Source organism: Anomaloglossus baeobatrachus, chromosome 4 (assembly GCF_048569485.1).
Source record: "Anomaloglossus baeobatrachus isolate aAnoBae1 chromosome 4, aAnoBae1.hap1, whole genome shotgun sequence".
Classification (NCBI taxonomy): domain Eukaryota; kingdom Metazoa; phylum Chordata; class Amphibia; order Anura; family Aromobatidae; genus Anomaloglossus; species Anomaloglossus baeobatrachus.
In genome coordinates this window covers 224,829,342-224,851,841 of record NC_134356.1, presented here as the reverse complement: position 1 = coordinate 224,851,841, position 22,500 = coordinate 224,829,342, and the positions used below count along the sequence as shown (strand labels likewise).

At 48.5% G+C, this 22,500-nt stretch overlaps 1 protein-coding gene across 2 annotated transcripts in view; it reads right to left on the bottom strand.

Moving 5' to 3' along the window:
- The window catches only part of UTP20 (UTP20 small subunit processome component), a 355,063-nt gene that overhangs the window by 128,601 nt on the left and 203,962 nt on the right, over nt 1-22,500 (bottom strand). For both annotated transcript variants that reach the window (XM_075344692.1, XM_075344693.1), the window contains exons 28-31: nt 19,659-19,802; nt 19,480-19,559; nt 10,268-10,494; nt 10,031-10,175 (exon numbers count right to left, since the gene is read on the bottom strand). In XM_075344692.1, the coding sequence (XP_075200807.1) occupies nt 10,031-10,175; nt 10,268-10,494; nt 19,480-19,559; nt 19,659-19,802 (596 nt within the window). The remainder of the gene's footprint in view (nt 1-10,030; nt 10,176-10,267; nt 10,495-19,479; nt 19,560-19,658; nt 19,803-22,500) is intronic.

The window sequence follows — 22,500 nt, the reverse complement described above, 5'->3', positions numbered from 1 at the left end:
AAGAACAGTTTTTCCACAATGTATCAAAGCAATAATGCCAAAACTATTTTATTTACAGGTACAGTGGTACCTCGCATAACGAGTAACCCTCTTAACGAGAATTTCGCTTACCAAGCAAAGCTTTCTGTAAATTTGTAACCCGGTTTACGAGAAAGCTTTGCTGTACAAGCGAAATTCTCACCGCACACACTTACGGTTTCGTCCATCCACCACACGCTGACCCGCACTTGCAGTCCACACAAACACACACATGTACGCACAAACACACATGCGCACACACACAGTATTATGCTCACCTTACCTTCAATTCCACCGCCGGTCTCATGGTTCTTGTAGTTCCCGGGTACATCGCGACGTCCTTGTGGCGAACTACAAGACCCAGGAGGCCTGCGATGGAACGGAAGGTAAGATGAGCATATAATATAACATAATATGTTTACCTTTCGTTTCATCGCCGGCCTCCTGGGTGCTGTAGTGCGCCGCTCCGCTCCAGTCCACGCTGGGTATCTGCATCCATAGCGACGAGGGAGGAACTTCCTGTCATCGCTAATGAAAGGCAGAGCGCTGGCCAATCAGAGGCAAGCGGCTCTGCCTTTGACGTCAGCGCTCTGGCCGGGAACTTCCTGCCTTGTCGTTATGGTAACTCGTTGTGTGGGTGCACATGTATTAGTCAGAAGAGACTCCATACAAAAAATAAGAAGCACTGCAAAGAGCGGGGCACTGTATTACATATCATTTATTAATATAACTTTGTTTCTTCGGTAACAGAGCATTCAGCTTTCATAAACGTAAATTAAGTAAAGACATCTCACAACTGGCTGATTGGCGTTTCCAATGGCAAAGGCTACTAACATCATTTACCAACACACCCCATATTACAGTGATGTGGGGGGGGGGAGGGGTGTCAATGAGAATTGTCACTTTGTAGGAATACATACATACACACATTACATTACATTATATTATATTATATTATTATTATATTTTATATATATATATATATATATATATATATATATATATATATATATATATATATATATATATATATATATATATATATATATATATTTTATATTTTTTTTTCTGGCTTGGCAAAGAAGGGAATTTTGTTTACTTACCGTAAATTCCTTTTCTTCTAGCTCCAATTGGGAGACCCAGACAATTGGGTGTATAGGCTATGCCTCCGGAGGCCGCACAAAGTATTACACTAAAAGTGTAAAGCCCCTCCCCTTCTGCCTATACACCCCCCGTGCTCCCACGGGCTCCTCAGTTTTGGTGCAAAAGCAAGAAGGAGGAAAAAAATTATAAACTGGTTTAAAGTAAATTCAATCCGAAGGAATATCGGAGAACTGAAACCATTCAACATGAACAACATGTGTACACAAAAAAACAGGGGCGGGTGCTGGGTCTCCCAATTGGAGCTAGAAGAAAAGGAATTTACGGTAAGTAAACAAAATTCCCTTCTTCTTTGTCGCTCCATTGGGAGACCCAGTCAATTGGGACGTCCAAAAGCAGTCCCTGGGTGGGTAAATAATACCTCATAATAGAGCCGTAACGGCTCCGTCCTACAGGTGGGCAACCGCCGCCTGAAGGACTCGCCTACCTAGGCTGGCATCCGCCGAAGCATAGGTATGCACCTGATAGTGTTTTGTGAAAGTGTGCAGGCTCGACCAGGTAGCCGCCTGACACACCTGCTGAGCCGTAGCCTGGTGCCTCAAAGCCCAGGACGCACCCACGGCTCTGGTAGAATGGGCCTTCAGCCCTGAGGGAACCGGAAGCCCAGCAGAACGGTAAGCTTCGAGAATTGGTTCCTTGATCCACCGAGCCAGGGTTGATTTGGAAGCCTGTGACCCTTTACGCTGGCCAGCGACAAGGACAAAGAGTGCATCCGAGCGGCGCAGGGGCGCCGTACGAGAAATGTAGAGTCTGAGTGCTCTCACCAGATCTAACAAGTGCAAATCCTTTTCACATTGGTGAATTGGATGAGGGCAAAAAGAGGGTAAGGAGATATCCTGATTGAGATGAAAAGGGGATACCACCTTAGGTAGAAATTCCGGATCCGGACGCAGAACCACCTTGTCCTGGTGAAACACCAGGAAAGGGGCTTTGCATGACAATGCTGCTAGCTCAGACACTCTCCGAAGTGAAGTGACTGCTACTAGGAAAACTACTTTCTGCGAAAGGCGTGCGAGAGAAATATCCCTCATTGGCTCGAACGGTGGTTTCTGAAGAACCATCAGCACCCTGTTCAGATCCCAGAATTCCAACGGACGTTTGTAAGGAGGGACGATGTGACAAACCCCCTGCAGGAACGTGCGTACCTGTGGAAGTCTGGCCAAGTGCTTCTGAAAAAACACAGAGAGCGCAGAGACTTGTCCCTTAAGGGAGCCAAGCGACAAACCCTTTTCCAATCCGGACTGAAGAAAGGACAGAAAAGTGGGCAAGGCAAATGGCCAGGGAGAAAAACCCTGATCAGAGCACCATGACAGGAATATTTTCCACGTCCTGTGGTAGATCTTGGCGGACGTTGGTTTCCTGGCCTGTCTCATAGTGGCAATGACCTCTTGAGATAATCCTGAAGACGCTAAGATCCAGGACTCAATGGCCACACAGTCAGGTTGAGGGCCGCAGAATTCAGATGGAAAAACGGCCCTTGAGACAGCAAGTCTGGTCGGTCTGGTAGTGCCCACGGTTGGCCGACCGTGAGATGCCACAGATCCGGGTACCACGACCTCCTCGGCCAGTCTGGAGCGACGAGGATGGCGCGGCGGCAGTCGGCCCTGATCTTGCGTAACACTCTGGGCAACAGTGCCAGCGGAGGAAACACATAAGGGAGTTGAAACTGCGACCAATCCTGAACTAAGGCGTCTGCCGCCAGAGCTCTGTGATCGTGAGAACGTGCCATGAATGCCGTGACCTTGTTGTTGTGCCGGGACGCCATTAGGTCGACGTCCGGCATCCCCCAGCGGCAACAGATCTCCTGAAACACGTCCGGGTGAAGGGACCATTCCCCTGCGTCCATGCCCTGGCGACTGAGAAAATCTGCTTCCCAGTTTTCCACGCCCGGGATGTGAACTGCGGAGATGGTGGAGGCCGTGGCTTCCACCCACATCAAAATCCGCCGGACTTCCTGGAAGGCTTGCCGACTGCGTGTTCCTCCTTGGTGGTTGATGTAAGCCACCGCTGTGGAGTTGTCCGACTGAATTCGGATCTGCTTGCCTTCCAGCCACTGCTGGAACGCTTTTAGGGCTAGATACACTGCCCTGATCTCCAGAACATTGATCTGAAGTGAGGACTCTTGCCGAGTCCACGTACCCTGAGCCCTGTGGTGGAGAAAAACTGCTCCCCACCCTGACAGACTCGCGTCCGTCGTGACCACCGCCCAGGATGGGGGTAGGAAGGATTTCCCCTTCGATAATGAAGTGGGATGAAGCCACCACCGAAGGGAAGCTTTGGTTGTTTGAGAGAGGGAGACGTTCCTGTCGAGGGACGTCTGCTTCCTGTCCCATTTGCGTAGGATGTCCCATTGAAGAGGACGCAGGTGAAACTGCGCGAAAGGGACTGCCTCCATTGCTGCCACCATCTTCCCCAGGAAGTGCATGAGGCGCCTCAAGGGGTGTGACTGACCTTGAAGGAGAGATTGCACCCCCGTCTGTAGTGAACGCTGCTTGTTCAGCGGAAGCTTCACTATCGCTGAGAGGGTATGAAACTCCATGCCAAGATATGTCAGCGATTGGGCCGGTGTCAGATTTGACTTTGGAAAATTGATGATCCACCCGAAACTCTGGAGAGTCTCCAGAGTAGCGGTGAGGCTGTGCTGGCATGCCTCTTGAGAGGGAGCCTTGACCAGCAGATCGTCTAAGTAAGGGATCACCGAGTGACCCTGAGAGTGGAGGACCGCAACTACTGCAGCCATGACCTTGGTGAAAAACCCGTGGGGCTGTCGCCAGGCTGAACGGCAGTGCCACGAACTGAAGGTGTTCGTCTCCTTGAAAAATCGAGTCGGAGGACGAGAGCTGAACTCTATCCTGTAACCGTGAGACAGAATGTCTCTCACCCAACGGTCTTTTACCTGTGGCAGCCAAATGTCGGAAAAGCGGGAGAGCCTGCCACCGACCGAGGATGCGGTGTGAGGAGGCCGTAAGTCATGAGGAAGCCGCCTTGGTAGCGGCACCTCCGGCGGTCTTTTTAGGGCGTGACTTAGACCGCCATGGATCGGAGTTCCTCTGATCCTTCTGAGGCCTTTTGTACGAGGAGAATTGGGACCTGCCCGCACCCCGAAAGGACCGAAACCTCGACTGTCCCCTCCTCTGTTGGGGTAATTTTGGTTTGGCCTGGGGTAAGGATGTTTCCTTTCCCTTGGATTGTTTGATGATTTCATCCAGCCTCTCACCAAACAAACGGTCGCCAGAAAATGGCAAACCGGTTAACCACTTTTTGGAAGCCGAATCTGCCTTCCATTCCCGTAGCCACAAGGCCCTGCGTATTGCCACCGAATTGTCGGCTGCAACCGCCGTACGGCTCGCAGAGTCCAGGACAGCATTAATAGCGTAGGACGCAAATGCCGACGTTTGAGAAGTTATGGACGCCACTTGCGGCGCAGACGTACGTGTGAGTGCGTCAATTTTGCGCTTGACCCGCTGCAATAGCTTGGAGTGCCCATACGGCTGCGAATGCTGGAGCAAAAGACGCGCCGATAGCTTCATAGATGGATTTCAACCAGAGCTCCATCTGTCTGTCAGTGGCATCCTTGAGCGAAGCCCCATCTTCAACTGCAACTATGGATCTAGCCGCCAGTCTGGAGATTGGAGGATCCACCTTGGGACACTGAGTCCAGCCCTTGACCACGTCAGGGGGGAAGGGATAACGTGTATCCTTAAGGCGCTTGGAAAAACGCTTATCTGGACAAACTCGGTGTTTCTGGACTGCCTCTCTGAAGTCGGAGTGATCCAGAAACATACTCGTTGTACGCTTGGGGAACCTGAAACGGCATTTCTCCTGCTGAGAGGCTGACTCCTCCACTGGAGGAGCCGAGGGAGAAATATCCAACATTTGATGTATGGACGCGATAAGATCATTCACTATGGCGTCACCATCAGGAGTATCAAGGTTGAGAGCGGCCTCAGGATCAGAATCCTGATCAGCTACCTCCGCTTCATCATACAGAGAGTCCTCCCTCTGAGACCCTGAACAATGTGATGAGGTCGAGGGGATTTCCCAGCGAGCTCGCTTAGGCGGTCTGGGGCTGCGGTCCGTGTCAGAGACCTCACCCTGGGATCTATGAGACACCCCGGGGGAACATTGTTGTTCCAACTGAGGGGAACCAGGGGGCAATGATTCCACAGTGCCCATGGTCTGAGATACCGGTCTGGACTGCAAAGCTTCTAGAATCTTAGCCATAGTCTCAGAAAGTCTGTCAGTAAAAACTGCAAACTCCGTCCCTGTCACCTGGACAGTGTTAGCTGGTGGTTCCCCCTGGGCCCCCCTTAGCAGAGGCTCCGGCTGAGCAAGTGCCACAGGGGCCGAGCAGTGCACACAATGAGGGTCAGTGGAACCCGCCGGTAGCGAGGTCGTACATGCAGCGCAGGCAGCATAGTAAGCCTGTGTTTTGGCACCCCTGCCTCTTGTGGGCGCCATGCTGTTGTCTCCCCTGAGCAACACAATAGGGTATATAGCCAGAAATCAACCGTGCACCATACAGTGTGAAGTATAGCCTATAAACATATAATCTATAATTACACTTCTGCACAAGTGGGGCCAGCACCTCAGGTGCTGCTTACCGCCCGCTTAAAGCGGTTGTGTGGCCACCAGAATCCCTGCCTGGGTCCCCCAGAGCTTGTCTCCCCTCTGCAGCGTCAGAGGAGCTGACAGGAATGGCTGCCGGCGTCCTGAGGAGAGGAGGGAGCCGTGGGCGTGACCCAGAAAGTGCGGGAACTGGTGCCCCACTGTGCACAGTGAGGGGGGTGGAGTATGCAAAGCATGCTCCAGCCCTCAGTGCTGCCGTGCTGTACAGCGTCCCGCCCTTCCCCTGACTGGCAGGGCTGGGGGCGGGAAGAAAAAGAGACTAGGCCACAAAAGCCGGGGACTCGAGTTATAAGCGCGGCCGCCGTATAAGCGCGGTCGGCGCGGAAGTCCCCGGCGCACTAACAGTCCCAGCCGCGCCGCAGTGATAACAATGGCAGCGGCGGTCAGCGCGGCAGTCCCCATACACTAACACACTCAGCGACGCTGCAGTGTGTAATGGCACAAACGCAGTCAGCGCCGCGGTCCCCGGTGCACTAGCACACCCAGCAATGCTGGAGTGTTGCTGTGCGCGGTCCCCACGGGGACACAGAGTACCTCAAAGTAGCAGGGCCATGTCCCTGAACGATACTCGGCTCCTATCCAGCAGAGTCCTCAGGAGCTGTGGATGGAGCACGGTCTCAGTGCCTGGAGACCGATAGGATCCCACTTCACCCAGAGCCCTAAGGGGGATGGGGAAGGAAAACAGCATGTGGGCTCCAGCCTCCGTACCCGCAATGGATACCTCAACCTTAACAACACCGCCGACAAGAGTGGGGTGAGAAGGGAGCATGCTGGGGGCCCTGTTAAGGGCCCTCTTTTCTTCCATCCGACATAGTCAGCAGCTGCTGCTGACTAAGCTGTGGAGCTTGCGTGCATGTCTGCCTCCTTCGCACAAAGCAAAAAACTGAGGAGCCCGTGGGAGCACGGGGGGTGTATAGGCAGAAGGGGAGGGGCTTTACACTTTTAGTGTAATACTTTGTGCGGCCTCCGGAGGCATAGCCTATACACCCAATTGTCTGGGTCTCCCAATGGAGCGACAAAGAAACTACAAACTTATTTCATAAACACCATTGTACAGTAGATCCCCTGATAAAGCTAGATGCGAAACGCGCATCAGATCCATTTTTATAGGTGACCCATTATCAATACCACTGGGTATGTACTCTATTTTGATATATAGGACCCTTTCTGTTTTCCATTGCTTACTTGGATGCATTATTTTGGGCTCTCTAGTTTTTCCCCTCTTGTGAGTATCCATATTCAGTGCTGTGATAACTGATTTAATAATTTGCTTATTAATATTTAGTGTAGTCCTTTTTCTCACCCAAGCAAGGTAAAGAGATAATATTTGTGACATTAAAGGGAATGTCAAATTTTAAAGGGAATTCCGTAAGGCCCTATTGCTGAAAATCAGATTTTTGTGTTACATATACTTTATAGAATAGAATTTTAAAAAATGTCAATTTTTTTCAGACTGGCTACTGGCGACTTTGTTAGACTTTAAGTTCCTGGTGTCTAAGGAAATTAGACATGAACTTTGCAGAATGGTCACACCCAGACTCCATCTCTTGTATTAAATGTGTCTATTGCGCTTGTGCAAAGATGACTGTAAATGGATAAGGAGCAGGGTCAGCTGTGACAACATGTAATGTAGTGGTGGATCCGGTGTCATCAGCTGTGAACAGAGGTGTTACCTGTCATTGCAAACCTGCCTCTGAGGAGAGGAAGCCTGCTGTAAACTAAATGCACTTTTCATTGTAATTCTGCCTCAGACGATAATACGCCTGCTGATAACTAAATGGTGCCCAAAGGAAGCAGTGCTGCTAATGGTGCCCAAAGGAAGCAGTGCTGCTAATGATGCCCAAAGGAAGCAGTGCTGCTAATGGTGCCCAAAGGAAGCAGTGCTGCTAATGGTGCCCAAAGGAAGCAGTGCTGCTAATGATGGCCAAAGGAAGCAGTGCTGATAATAGTGCCCAAAGGAAGCAGTGCTGCTAATGATGGCCAAAGGAAGCAGTGCTGCTAATGGTGCCCAAAGGAAGCAGTGCTGCTAATGGTGCCCAAAGGAAGCAGTGCTGCTAATGGTGCCCAAAGGAAGCAGTGCTGCTAATGGTGCCCTAAAGAAGCAGTGCTGATAATAGTGCCCAAAGGAAGCAGTGCTGATAATAGTGCCCAAAGGAAGCAGTGCTGATAATAGTGCCCAAAGGAAGCAGTGCTGATAATAGTGCCCAAAGGAAGCAGTGCTGCTAAAATGAACAATATAAACTCCCTGATGCTCCCCGCTGGCATACAGTTTACACTGGCTGCAGACATCACAGCCCATATACCATATGTAATGTTAGCAGCCAAAGGCCTTAGCGGTCTTGGGCTATATTCTACTGAGGCCAGTGATTGGCTGAAATGGCCATTTGTATATATTAGGTGTCATTATTTTAGCAGCGTTTTTCCTCTGTTGGTAATTTAACGTAACTTTAAACGAAAACCATTTTCAGCAACTATGACCCACCCGGGAATTGCCTGCTGGTAGCCTTTATGGTCAGTGAATGTTATCGGTGATTCTCTTTTCTGATCCTAGATGACCCCTTTTAAGTGCCTCTCTCTCAAGACATTCTAGAAAGTAGACAACTGTCGTAGTGTTCTAGGTATTACCAATTGTTTCCCATATCAGCCTCATCAAACCTTATTAAGAGTCTGAATATATATCAGAGTAAATAAATAATTCAAAAAGAACAGTTTTTCCACAATGTATCAAAGCAATAATGCCAAAACTATTTTATTTACAGGTACAGTGGTACCTCGCATAACGAGTAACCCTCTTAACGAGAATTTCGCTTACCAAGCAAAGCTTTCTGTAAATTTGAAACCCGGTTTACGAGAAAGCTTTGCTGTACAAGCGAAATTCTCACCGCACACACTTACGGTTTCGTCCATCCACCACACTCTGACCCGCACTTGCAGTCCACACAAACACACACATGTACGCACAAACACACATGCGCACACACACAGTATTATGCTCACCTTACCTTCAATTCCACCGCCGGTCTCATGGTTCTTGTAGTTCCCGGGTACATCGCGACGTCCTTGTGGCGAACTACAAGACCCAGGAGGCCTGCGATGGATCGGAAGGTAAGATGAGCATATAATATAACATAATATGTTTAACTTTCGTTTCATCGCCGGCCTCCTGGGTGCTGTAGTGCGCCGCTCCGCTCCAGTCCACGCTGGGTATCTGCATCCATAGCGACGAGGGAGGAACTTCCTGTCATCGCTAATGAAAGGCAGAGCGCTGGCCAATCAGAGGCAAGCGGCTCTGCCTTTGACGTCAGCGCTCTGGCCGGGAACTTCCTGCCTTGTCGTTATGGTAACTCGTTACACAGCCCGGCCCCGTACCAGAGAACAGCAGGTCCCAGCAGACCGGCGATGGAACGGAAGGTAAGGTGAGCATATAGTGTGTGTGTGTGTTTGGTGTGTGTGTGTGTTTGGTGTGTGTGTGTGTGTGTTTGGTGTGTGTGTGTGTTTGGTGTGTGTGTGTGTTGTGTGTGTGTGTGTGTGGTGTGTGTGTGTGTTTGGTGTGTGTGTGTGTTTGGTGTGTGTGTGTGTTTGGTGTGTGTGTGTTTGTGTGTGTGTGTGTGTGTGTGTTTGTGTGTGTGTGTGTGTGTGTTTGTGTGTGTGTGTGTGTGTTTGTGTGTGTTTCTGTGTGTGTGTGTTTGTGTGTGTGTGTGTTTGTGTGTGTGTGTGTGTGTGTTTGTGTGTGTGTGTGTGTGTTTTTGTGTGTGTGTTTTTGTGTGTGTGTTTTTGTGTGTGTGTGTTTGTGTGTGTGTGTTTGTGTGTGTGTTTGTGTGTGTGTTTGTGTGTGTGTTTGTGTGTGTGTTTGTGTGTGTGTTTGTGTGTGTGTTTGTGTGTGTGTTTGTGTGTGTGTTTGTGTGTGTGTTTGTGTGTGTGTTTGTGTGTGTGTTTGTGTGTGTGTTTGTGTGTGTGTTTGTGTGTGTGTGTGTGCATGTGTGTGCATGTGTGGAATGATAGAATAGGGGACCAGGATGGGACATTTTAGAAGTTGTGGAACGGATCGTCAGCATTGCAATGATTTCCTATGGGAAAACTTGCTCTGCTGAACGAGTACCTTGATTAACAAGTACAGTCGCAGAACGGATTGTTCTCGTTAAGCAAGGTACCACTGTATATAAAAAAAATACCGATGTAAAATATGGTGAATACCTTTTTCACTGTCTGAAAATGTACTTACTTGGAAAGGATACTGAGCTCCTTGCTGACTTGTTTGCCAAATTTCCTCTTTTTCATTTTTTCCACATTCAGCATACTTTTATTGAGATACTGGAGGAGCACAGGGACGTGGGGTAGAACAAGCTTCACACCAAAAGATGGGCACTCTATATTCAAAAAAACGTAGTCCCACATTATTATAATGGAGACTTCCGCAAGGAGTGCAGAGCAAAGAGAACTACATGAACCTCTTGCTTACCATCACCGATGTAGGCAGCATCATAAACCACGCAGTGGTTGACAACCAGAGAAGAGAGGATTTCCGTTTCTTCGAAGTCTGGACAGTTCAGCAGATTACTAGTGATGTCTATGACTACACCTGCTGTTGTGTCTGATAAATTCTTTGTCGATAGCAAAGCATATGCATTCAGTAGTACATCGAACTCTGGCTGTCCAGGCTTTTGTTTAGCAAGACAAGGAAAATACCTACGGAAAAATATACCCACACAACCACATTATGATTACAAATAAATGCATGTCTCATGATTTTTGTCTTGTCGCACTCCTAAAGATTTGTTTTAATTAAAAAAAGTTATTAAAAAGCAAGTTATGTAATAAAAAGGGGCCACAAAGCAAGGAATACATTAAACATTTTATTCACCTAGAAAGTCCACAGCTACTCCAGTGCTGCCACCAAAGAGATTCCACCAGTAGAGATTGTGTGAAATGATTCACAGGACCTAGTCCAGTGGCCACATCAGTCATTTGCGGTTGCAGGGATGGGGGCCCCTGAGAACCATCTCTTACATAACCGTAGCCCCAGCATTTCTGTTGATTAGCTACCCTGGTTCAATGTCATTGATGCGGTATCACTCATGTGACGTTCCGCCAGACCGGCTAAACAAAAGAAAAGCTGTGGATGCCGGCAGCAGGTTTGTACTGAGTGGAGGCTGTAGCTGCTGCGGGGATGACTATTACTGAAAACAGTGGCTCGCAGTAGACATACTTTCAGTTGTCCCTAGTAAACCCTCTATCTGCAGGTTGATAGTGTTGAGGATAAGAATTGAGTAACCAAAAATACTTAATTCAGCCATTTCATACAGGTATATAGTTTAGTAGATGTAAACTAACACACATATTTATGAATGCTTTTGTTTCTTACTAACACGTATATATGTATATTGCATATTTAGTGATTTTCCTTAACACAATATACCAGCACATGTAATTTGAAGATGGCTGCTGCATCCTGGACAACTCCCAAAGTAGTTAAAGAACAAAGGAATTCCTAAAGTTTTGACTGACCAATCCAGCAGAGACTATGCTAATTCCTATACGTCCTGAGTCCAGCCTGCGATACTTGATTGGACTGTATTTTGTCTACACCCCTTACTTCCCTTACTTCTCCTGAACTGTATAAAGTTTCAAACAATAAAGAGAGCCAGTTGCTCAGCGTGTCATGAAGGTGGTTCATAACCGATATAGTGTCTGTTATCGTTCTTTCTCGCGTGCACTCATGACATTATAATTTGGAACAGCAGTCAGATCCTGAGAGACCGCTTGAGTCTCGTCCTCAACAATAGCGATTGGGGACATAAATTCCTATCCAAGACTGAATGTGCACCAGGAGCTCGGGGTGGAAAGTAATTACATGGCAAGCAAATAGTTTGCTTTCTGGACATTTAGAAAAAAAAAAAAATAAAATGGTTCTGAATTACAAACTTAAGGAGCCAGCAAAATCAAAACAAGGGAGAAGTTACCTTAGTGGCAATGAAGGGAATTTTGTTTACTTACCGTAAATTCCTTTTCTTCTAGCTCCAATTGGGAGACCCAGACAATTGGGTGTATAGCTATTGCCTCTGGAGGCCACACAAAGTATTACACTTAAAAGTGTAAGGCCCCTCCCCTTCTGGCTATACACCCCCAGTGGGATCACTGGCTCACCAGTTTTAGTGCCAAAGCAAGAAGGAGGAAAGCCAATAACTGGTTTAAAGACCAATTCAATCCGAGGAAACATCGGAGAACTGAACCATACCACATGAACAACATGTGAACCCGAAAAAACAGAAAAACCCCGAGAAAACAGGGCGGGTGCTGGGTCTCCCAATTGGAGCTAGAAGAAAAGGAATTTACGGTAAGTAAACAAAATTCCCTTCTTCTTTGTCGCTCCATTGGGAGACCCAGACAATTGGGATGTCCAAAAGCAATCCCTGGGTGGGTAAAAGAATACCTCATGATAGGGCCGTCAAACGGCCCTCTCCTACAGGTGGCCAACCGCCGCCTGAATGACTTATCTACCTAGGCTGGCGTCTGCCGAAGCGTAGGTATGCATCTGATAATGCTTGGTAAAAGTAAGTAGACTCGACCAGGTGGGTGCCTGACACACCTGCTGAGCCGTAGCCTGGTGCCGTAATGCCCAGGATGCACCCACGGCTCTGGTAGAATGGGCCTTCGGCCTTGAGAGAACCAGAAGCCCAGTAGAACTGTAGGTTTCAAGAATTGGTTCCTCGAGCCCCCGAGCAAGGGTGGATCTGGAAGCTTGCGACTGTTTACGCCGACCAGCGACAAGGACAAAGAGTGCATCCGGGTGGCGCAGGAGCGCCATGCGGGAAGTAGAACCTGAGTGCTCTCACCAGAACCAACAGATGCAAATCTTTCTGAAATTGATGGACTGGACGAGGACACAAAGAAGGTGAGGTGATATCCTGATTGATATGAAAATGGGATACCACCTTAGGGAGAAATTCCGGAACCGGACGCAGAACTACCCTGTCCTGGTGAAGGACCAGGAAGGGAGTTTGTATGAGAGCGTTGCTAGCTCGGAAACTCTCCTAAGAGACGAGACCGTTACTAGAAGGCCACTTCCCGTGAAAAACGGGAAGGGAGACATCCTTCAAAGGCTCGAAAGGCGGCATCTGGAGAGCAATTAGAACCTTGTTCAGATCTCAGGGCTCTAACGGCCGCTTGTACGGAGTGCTGAGAAGACAAACTCCCCGTAGGAACGTGCGTACCTGAGGAAGTCGTCGTTTCTGAAAAAATACAGATAGCGCTGAGACTTGTCCCTAAAGGGAACTGAGCGACAACCCATTTTCCTACCTAGATTGCAGGAAGGAAGGAAACATAGACGATGCAACCGGCCAGGGAGAAACACCCTGCGCCGAGCACCGAGATAAGAACATCTTCCACGTCCTGTGGTCAATCTTGGCGGACGTTGTATGCTAGCCTGTCTCATGGTGGCAACCACGTCCTGAGGTAATCCTGACGACACTAGGTTCCAGGACTCAATGCCACACCATCCGGTTGAGGGCCGTAGAATTCAAATGGAAGAATGGCCCTTGAGACAGCCAGTCTGATTGGTCTGGTAGTGCCCCCGGTTAGCCTACCGTGAGGCACCACAGAACCGAGTACCACAACATCCTCGGCCAATTTGTAGCGACGAGGATGGCGCGGCCGCAGTCGGTCTTGATCTAGCGCAGTACTCTGGGCAACAATGCCAGAGGTGGCACCTAAGGTAGCTGGAACTGCGACCAATGCTGAACTAAGGCGTTTGCCGCCAGAGCTCGATGATTGTGAAACCGTGCCATGAAGCTGGCACATTGTTGTTGTGCCGTGACGCCATTAGATCGACGTCCGGCCTCTGTCAGTGGCGCCAGATCTCCTGAAACCCGTCCGGGTGAGGAGACCATACTCTTTCGGCCACACCTCAGCGACTTAGGAAGTCAGCTTCCTAGTTTCCACACTTGGGATGTGAATTGTGGATATGGTGGATGCCGTGTCTTCCACCCACATCAGAACCTGCCGGACTTCCTGGAAGGCTTGCCGGTTGCGCGTTCTTCCTTGGTGGTTGATGTATGCCACCGCTGTGGAGCTGTCCGACTGAAGTCGGATATGCTTGCTTTCCAGCCGCTGTTGGAAGGATTGTAGGGCAAGATACACTGCTCTGTGTTCAAGAACATTGATCTGAAGAGTGGACTCTTGCTGAGTCCACGTACCCTGAGCGCTGTAGTGGAGAAAAACTGCTCCCCACCCTGATAGACTCGCGTCTGTCGTAACTATCGCCCAGGACGGGGATAGGAAGGACCTTCTTTTTGACCAAGAGGTGAGAAGAAGCCACCACCGTAGAGATTCCTTGGCCGCCTGAGAAAGAACGACGACTCTGTTGAGGGACGTCGACTCCTCGTCCCATTGGCGGAGAATGTCCCATTGTAGTGGACGCAGTAAAACTGCGCGAAAGGAACTGCCTCCATTGCTACCATCTTACGTAGGAAGTGCATGAGGCGTCTCAATGTGTGCGACTGGTTCTTAAAGAAGAGCTTGCAGCCCGTAGTGAATGCTGTTTGTCTAGCGGCAGCTTCACTATCGCTGAGAGAGTAAGAAACTCTATGCCTAGATATGTTATCGATAGGGTCGGGGTCGGATCTGACTTTAAAAAGTTGATGATCCACCCAAAACTCTAGAGAGTCTCCAGCGCAACGTTCGGGCAGTGTTGGCATGTTTCCTAAGAGAGTGCCTTGACAAGTAGATCGTCTAAATACGGGACCACAGAGTGACCCTGAGAGTGCAGGACTGTGACTACTGCTGCCCTGACCTTGGCGAAGACCAGTTGGACTGTCGCTAGCCGGAAGGTAGAGCTACGAACAGAGGGTGTTCGTCTCCTATAACGAAGCGTAGAAACGCTAGTGCTCTGGATCAATCGGCACGTGTGGATAAGCATCCTTGATGCCTAATGATGCTAGGAAATATCCTTGGGACCTTGAGGCGATGACATGGCGGAGGGATTCCATCCGGAACCGCCTGGTGTCCACGAGCTTGCTGAGCATTTTTAGATCCAGAACGGGACGGAACGGCCCGTTGTTATAGGTACCGCAAAGAATTTGGGGTAAAAACCGTGACCTTGTTCCTGAAGAGGAACGGGGGTCATCACTCTTTCTGCCTATAGAGTGCACCCTGTTTGCAGAAGAGCAGCGGCCCGGCCGGGAGGTGGAGAAATTCTGAAGAATCGAGTTGGAGGACGAGAAGTGAGCTCTATCCTGTACCCGTGAGACAGAATGTCTCACAATCAATGGTCATTGACCTATGGTAGCTAAATATCGCCAAGGCGGGAGAGCCTGCTACCGACCGAGGCCGCAAGTCATGAGGAAGCCGCCTTGGAAGCGGGTTTTCAGACTGTCGCTTTTTTGGGCGAGACTGAGCCCGCTAAGAATCTTAGCTCCTCTGATCCTTTTGAGTCCACATTGGACGAGGAAAAATGGGACCTGCCCGAGCCTCGAAAAGGCCGAAAACCCCGACTGCCTCTTGCTCTGTTGGGGTTTGTTGTGTCCGGGCTGAGGAAAGGATGAATCCTTACCCCTGGACTGTTTAATGGTTACATCCAACGCTCACCAAACAGTCGGTCAGCAGAAAAAGGCAACTGGTTAGGCAACCTTTTTTGGAAGCAGAATCTGCCTTCCATTCACTTAACGAGCAGACCAGGCTCTGCTTAAAAACACGGAGTAGCGGAGGCTACCGCCGCACGGTTCGCAGAGTCCAGGACAACCTGAATCGCGTAAGAAACAAATGCAGACATTTGAGAGGTTAAGGATGCCACCTGCGGCACAGATGTACGTGTAACCGTGTCAATCTGTGTAAGACAAGCTGAAATAGCTTGGAGTGCCCCAAGGGAGAGAATGCCGGAGCCAACGGTGCGCCGACAGCCTCATAGATGGCTTTCGACCAGAGATCCATCTGTCTGTCAGTGGCATCTTTGAGTTTGCAGTTCCTTCTCCCACTGCAACTATGGATCTAGCTACAAGCCTGGAGATTGGAGGATGCCGCTCGGGACATTGGGTCCAGTCCTTGACCAAGTCAGGGGACAGGGATAACGTGTATCCTAAGCCGTTTGGAGAAGCGCATATCTGGATAAGCGTGGTGTTCCTGGACTGCCTCTCTGAAGGCAGAGTGGTCCAGAAAAATACGTGAAGCTGACTCCTCCACTGGAGGAGCTGTGAGAAATAACCCACATTCTATAGATGGACGCTATAAGCTTATTTACTATGGCGTCACAATCAGGTGTATCCAGATTGAGAGCGGTCTCAGGATCAGAATCCTGAGCCGCCACTTCCGCCTCATTACACAGCGAGTCCTTCTGTTAGGACCCTGATGAAACCGAGGCCGCTCATAGCGAGCCCACATAGGCTGTCTGGGACTGACGTCCGTGCAGAGCCGTGACTCTGGGATGCGTGTGACATTCCCGGAGCTGTTAGTTATTCACACTGAGGGGGGCCATGGATCAATGATTCAACAGTGCCCATATGTGAGAGACATGTCCGGACTGCTAGGCTTCTAGTATCATAGCCATAGTCTCAGAAAAACTGTCAGTAAATACTGCAGACACCGTCCTCATCCCCTGGCCATTAGTGCCTACAATGGGAGTCTATGTACCTGCCGGCCGTATAGCCGTACATGCTGTACCAGCTGTATAGAAAAACATGTGGTTCTGCACCTTTGTTTTACACAGAGAATATGCTGATAACTCCTCCGCATAATCCAGGAGGGTATATACAACGTGCGACCAAACAGTGCAATGTATATAGTACAAGCATATCTATAAGTGCACTTCTGCACTAGTGGGGTTAGCACCACAGGTGCTGCTTAACGCCTGTTACAGCGATTGTGTGACTATCAGAATGCCAGGGTCTTCCACACTTGTCTCTGTATCGTACAGAAACTGACACTAATGGCTGCCGGTGTCCTTGTAGAGAAGGAAGCCGTGGGCGTGCCTGAGAAAGTGCGGGAATCCGGATTCACAGTGCACACAGTGAGAGGGGTGGAGTATGCAAAACATACTCCAGCTCTCAGCTCTGCTCTATGCAGCGTCACGCCCCTACCCTGACTGTCAGGGCTGTGGGCGGTAACGAAGGGAGACTAGGCCCAGAAGCCGGGGACTCGAGTTAACAGCGCGGCCGCCGTAAAAGCGCGGGCCGCGCTGAAGTCCCCGGCGCACCAGAAGTGCCAGCCGCGCCGCAGTTCCAGCGGCCGGCGCGACCGATTCATAGAAGTGGCCAGCGTCCCGCCCCTCTCCTGACTGGCAGGTCTGGGGGCGGGAACGAACGGAAGCAGGCCGCAAAAGCCGGGGACTCTAGTTATCAGCGCGGCCGCCGTAAAAGCGCGGGCCGCGCTGAAGTCCCCGGCGCACCACAAGTGCCAGCCGCGCCGCTGCCAGCGGCCGGCGCGACCGATTCCTGGAAGTGGCCAGCGTCCCGCCCCTCTCCTGACTGGCAGGTCTGGGGGCGGGAACGAACGGAAGCAGGCCGCAAAAGCCGGGGACTCTAGTTATCAGCGCGGCCGCCGTAAAAGCGCAGGCCGCGCTGAAGTCCCCGGCGCACTACAAGTGCCAGCCGCGCCGCAGTCCCAGCGGCCGGCGCGACCAATTCCCATAAGTGAGCCTGCTTCAGCAAAGCTGAATGAGGCCATGGCACAGGCGCCGCAGCGCTGATGTCCCCCGGCGCACTACAACACCCAGCATGCTGCGGTGTGAGCGCCAAATGCACGGGGACACAGAGTACCTTGAGGAAGCAGGGCCATGTCCCTGATGTACTCCGCTCCATCCAGCATCTTCTCCAGGGGCTGTAGATGGAGCACGGTCTCAGTGCCTGGAGACCGGTAAATCCCACTTCACCCAGAGCCCTGTAAAAAGGGATGGGGAAGGAATCAGCATGTGGGCTCCTGCCGCCGTACCCGCAATGGGTACCTCAACCTTACAAACACCTCCGACATACAGTGGGGTGAGAAGGGAGCATGCTGGGGACACTATATGTGTCCTCTTTTCTTCCATCCGACATAGTCAGCAGCTGCTGCTGACTAAAAAGTGGAGCTATGCGTGGATGTGTTGCCTCCTTCGCACAAAGCACAAAACTGGTGAGCCAGTGATCCCACTGGGGGTGTATAGCCAGAAGGGGAGGGGCCTTACACTTTTAAGTGTAATACTTTGTGTGGCCTCCAGAGGCAATAGCTATACACCCAATTGTCTGGGTCTCCCAATGGAGCGACAAAGAAAATAGAAATTCCCATTGATATGAAAAGAAAATGCAGGTAAGTTTGTGGTGCACTGGGCTCTTGAGATTGGTCTAGCCCTGATTTACCAAGACCTAGTCTATTGATGTGAAAAGGAGCTAAGCTGCTCTACCTGGGAGAGTATAATCATAGAAATAAGATATTACATTTAGTGTCAAAGTGATTGTCCACTACTAAACAGTAGCCACTAATTGTGCTGTTCCACTCTGGACATGGTTTACATACTACAGATATCAGCTGCAGCTAAAGAGAAAAGAATAGCACTACATTCCATTAACCCAGAAGAAGCTAGGCGAAACGTGCATCGGGATTGTGGGACTTGGTGCTATTCTTTCTACTTTAGCTGCAGTTAAGTATACTATAAAAGGTAATATCCATAAATCCTTTTTATGTTTGACAGCCCTCCTAATTATGCAGTATATGGATTATCAGGAGAGTTTATTAATCTATTGACAGATTGATATATATACACACTTGCTGATATATACATTTCCCTTGTATTCCATGTATAGTATTGATAATCTATTACCTTTTATCCACATTTCCTCTGTTGAAGCATCTTTTTACACAAATGTGTTAAGATAATTTTCTAATAAATAAAGTGTATAATTTGTGGGGACATCAGTGTTCACTTTCTTTCTCCGAAGATTTACTCGCTTGCAAGTTGTGTTGTAGTGTTCTATGTTTAGAAGTGCTTACCAAAAATAATTATTATAAGGCTATGTCCACAACTTCCGTCTTTTTGCATTAGTTGCAATCCGTCGCCTTGAGGAATTACGGTATCCTGCAAAATATTTTGCAGGAATCTGTTTATTCCCCATAGACTTCTATTAGCGACGGATTATGACTGATGGCCCTGCGTTGCATCCGCCGCGTGACAGATCAGTCGTTTACTGACTGACCGTCAGGCGGTAGAAGCGCACACTAACTTTTGTTGTGTGCGGTGGATCGTTTTTTTACAGTGAGCATGCACACAGTAAAAAACTATGATGGATTGTAAATTCAGTTCCAGCGGCAGGAACGATCAGCTGATCACCCGGCGGCCGGCTTTTCAGAGCGATCAGCTGATCGTTCGATCTCTCTCTCGTTTTTATACAGAAATAATTTCACCAAAGGAATCCGCTTTCTCATGACAATCAATTCCATTTCTTGTCACCCATTGTACAACGCATCAGTCACAAGCGTCAAGCAACAAAGCTGAATGATGCAAAAAAAAAAAAATGAAAACGTGAACATAACCTTATTTGGACTACCTAGTGTTGATTGAAGCCTCTGCTGGAGAGGAGAACAGCTGATCGGTAGGAATGCCAAGAGTGGACCCCCAACCAATCTGATATTGTCAAAGGATAGGTCATCAATATCAAAATAATGGACAACCTATTTAATGCAATAACTAACTTCTGGGTCCAAGTGTATTACCTGGAATACTGGCTCCAAACATGAATGAGCTTCAGAACAAAAGAAGGAGAATGCTGACTTTCCAACGCAAGCCTGCAAATCTGTAACATAGAATAACAGAATTCAGAAAAAAGACCTATACAGATGATCCATCAAATATGTCAACCAATTCTCACATATATTAATATAGCAATGTTTACCTGAGGCCAAACCACAGCAAAAAATACAGCGTCAATCTCTTCCGCAGTGTAGGGGTAAGTTTCAAAATCGGTAAAAAACTCAACTATGCGTTTCATTCCAAGACGCCTCAAATTTTTTAATGGATTAATAAGTTTAAGTTGTATCTATGAAAAAAAAAATAACATTTTTCTTTCAAATTTGAACTTGTCCTAATTGTCAACATGGTTGGGGGTTTTCACAAATAAGAGTTTTAAAGGGTTTACAGTATTTGCCAGTGGTATATGTTGAGAGGATATCCTGACACACAATTCAGAAGGATGCAAATATAAAAGCATACATAAAATAATTGCATATTAGGCCTCTGTATTCACTAGGACAAAATCCTGCACTATTCAACACAGCAAAAACACGTATACCCAACAGGTATAGCAGACCAATGGCCAAAAGGACACAATTTTGGGAGCCACTAAGTAAACGGGGGCCTATGAGAACTACCCATGAAATCAAGGAGTCCAGGAATAACTTCATAAGATCGCTAAAAAGACCTGTGGCATTGGACACCTACCGTATATGTTTTCAATGTAAAGGACTTTAAGGAGCTACAACTACGTGGGGCCTCTGTAGATTGGAGTTGTTGCTCTTAGACAGTTTTCCCCAACTCCAGTCCTCAAGGCTAACCAGCAGTGCCTTTTTTCAAGATTTCCTTAGCATTGCACATGTGTTGGAATTAATACATGTGCAGAAGAAAAAATTATCAGCTGTGCAATGCTAAGGAAATCCTTAAAACATACACTGTTAAGGCTAGGTTCACACTTCCGTTGTTTTGCATCAGACACAATCCGTCACCTTGAGGAATTACAGTATCCTGCAAAATATTTTCCAGGAATCCAGTTTTTCCCCATAGACTTCTATTAGTGACGGATTGCAACTAAAGATGCTGCGTTGCATCCGCTGCGTCGCGGTCAGTTGTTTTTTAACTGACCGCCAGGGGAGCAACGCAGCCTGTAACGTTTTTTGAGCAGCGCAATCCATAGGATTTTGCTGCGCATGCTCTCTGGCTCCCTGCACATGTAACCAGGAAACACATTGGGTAACCAAGTAATGCGCTTTGGTTAGTTACCCGATATTTACAGTGGTTACGTGTGCAGGGAGCCAGCGCTAAGCGGTGTACGCTGGTATCCAAGATAAATATCGGGTAACCAAGCAAAAAGTGCTTTGCTTTTAGTTACCCGATATTTACCCTGGATACGTGTGCAAGGAGGCCGACACTTCCCCTTTGGGCTCCGCCCCCTCTCGCACTCCGCATGTGTAAACACACTCACTTGTCCCCAGCCCTGCAGTCCCCGCGGCACTTACGTCCTCAGTGCCACGGCCCCGCTCGGCTCCGCCCCCCGCACACAACAGAGTCCGACAATGATTTCTGTTCTTTGTCATCCGTAGTACAACGCATCACTCACATGCGTCAAGCAACGCATGTGACTGATGCAAAACAACGGAAATGTGAACCTGCCTTTCTTGAGCACTTGAGTTCGGAAACACAGCTTTAGGACAACTCTCAGAAGCACGTGTACATATGTGAGATTTACAACGGTGCTACCATAACTGTGATTGAATGCAGACTGTCAATCACGGCCCTGGAAGAGAAATTAGTGGATGTGAGGAAGGTCTAGTCCGGTATCATTTGCATATGCAAAGCTGCAGAATATAAGTTCTTATAATAAAAAAAAAAACAAAAAAAAAACAAAACTGGATCTTTAGGGGGTGACAAAAGAATAAGAATACAGAGGCAAAGACCCTGGAAGTGATCATATGACAAATTCTCAGTTCACACAGTGCTAAACAGAGGCTATAGAAGTCAAATGTTCCTCGTAAAAGTTGGAACCATTTTAAGAACTTGGTTTAGCACAATTGTAGATTGACTTGAATTTCATTAAAATGGTACTCATGCCATAATTGGTATACAAGTTGGACCAAGCCTCTGGTGTGCTTTCCATTTGTAGTGTTCAGGTCAGTGGAATTTGCCCGAGCTTTAAAATTGGGTATGGTTTGAAGAGGACTCTGGGTTATAGAGATAATCACCCTCCAACTATTTGGCACCTAATGAGTCAACACTTGTAACGTCCAAGTGGGATTTCTCAGTTTTCACTGGGGGTGAGATGTAATCACACTTGGGGTGCGTGCCCACAATCAGGGTTCACAGCGTTTTGGATGTCGAAACGCTGCGTTGAACAATACAAGCACAGTGGCTCTCCGAGCCGCAAGCATGTCAACTCTTTGCTGAGCAGTCGCAAGCTTTCTCCACAGGGAAAACCCAGCAAGAGACCACAGCGCCCCGAACCCTGATCGTGGGCACGTAACCTTATGTCTGCTGTCCTCAAGAAACTTGTACTGGCTCTACAGTGACATCATGGCCATCATAATACCTCATACATTAACAGTCTTTTCTGGGCTACTCCTGTGTGAGATGTAATGAGACCCAGCTCTGATCTCACTGTAGAGTGACTAAAGGCCCCGTCACACACAGATAAATCTTTGGCAGATCTGTGGTTGCAGTGAAATCATGCACATATTGTTCCATTTGTACACAGCCACAAACCTATCACTGATTGTCCACAATTTCACTGCAACCACAGATCTGCAGCAGATTTATCTCTGTGTGTGACAGGGCCTTAAGTTGCCATGCGCACAACAGATGTATTCGCTGTAGATCCTTGTCAGGTGGATTAGTGAATCGATATCTCGTTACATTTTTGCCTAGAGCTTGAAGTCATTCAGGTGAGGAGGTGACTGATGGCACTTCCACTCTTGAATTTGTGTCTGTAGCCAGAATAGGTAATTATCTGACTAATGGGGTTAAAGCTT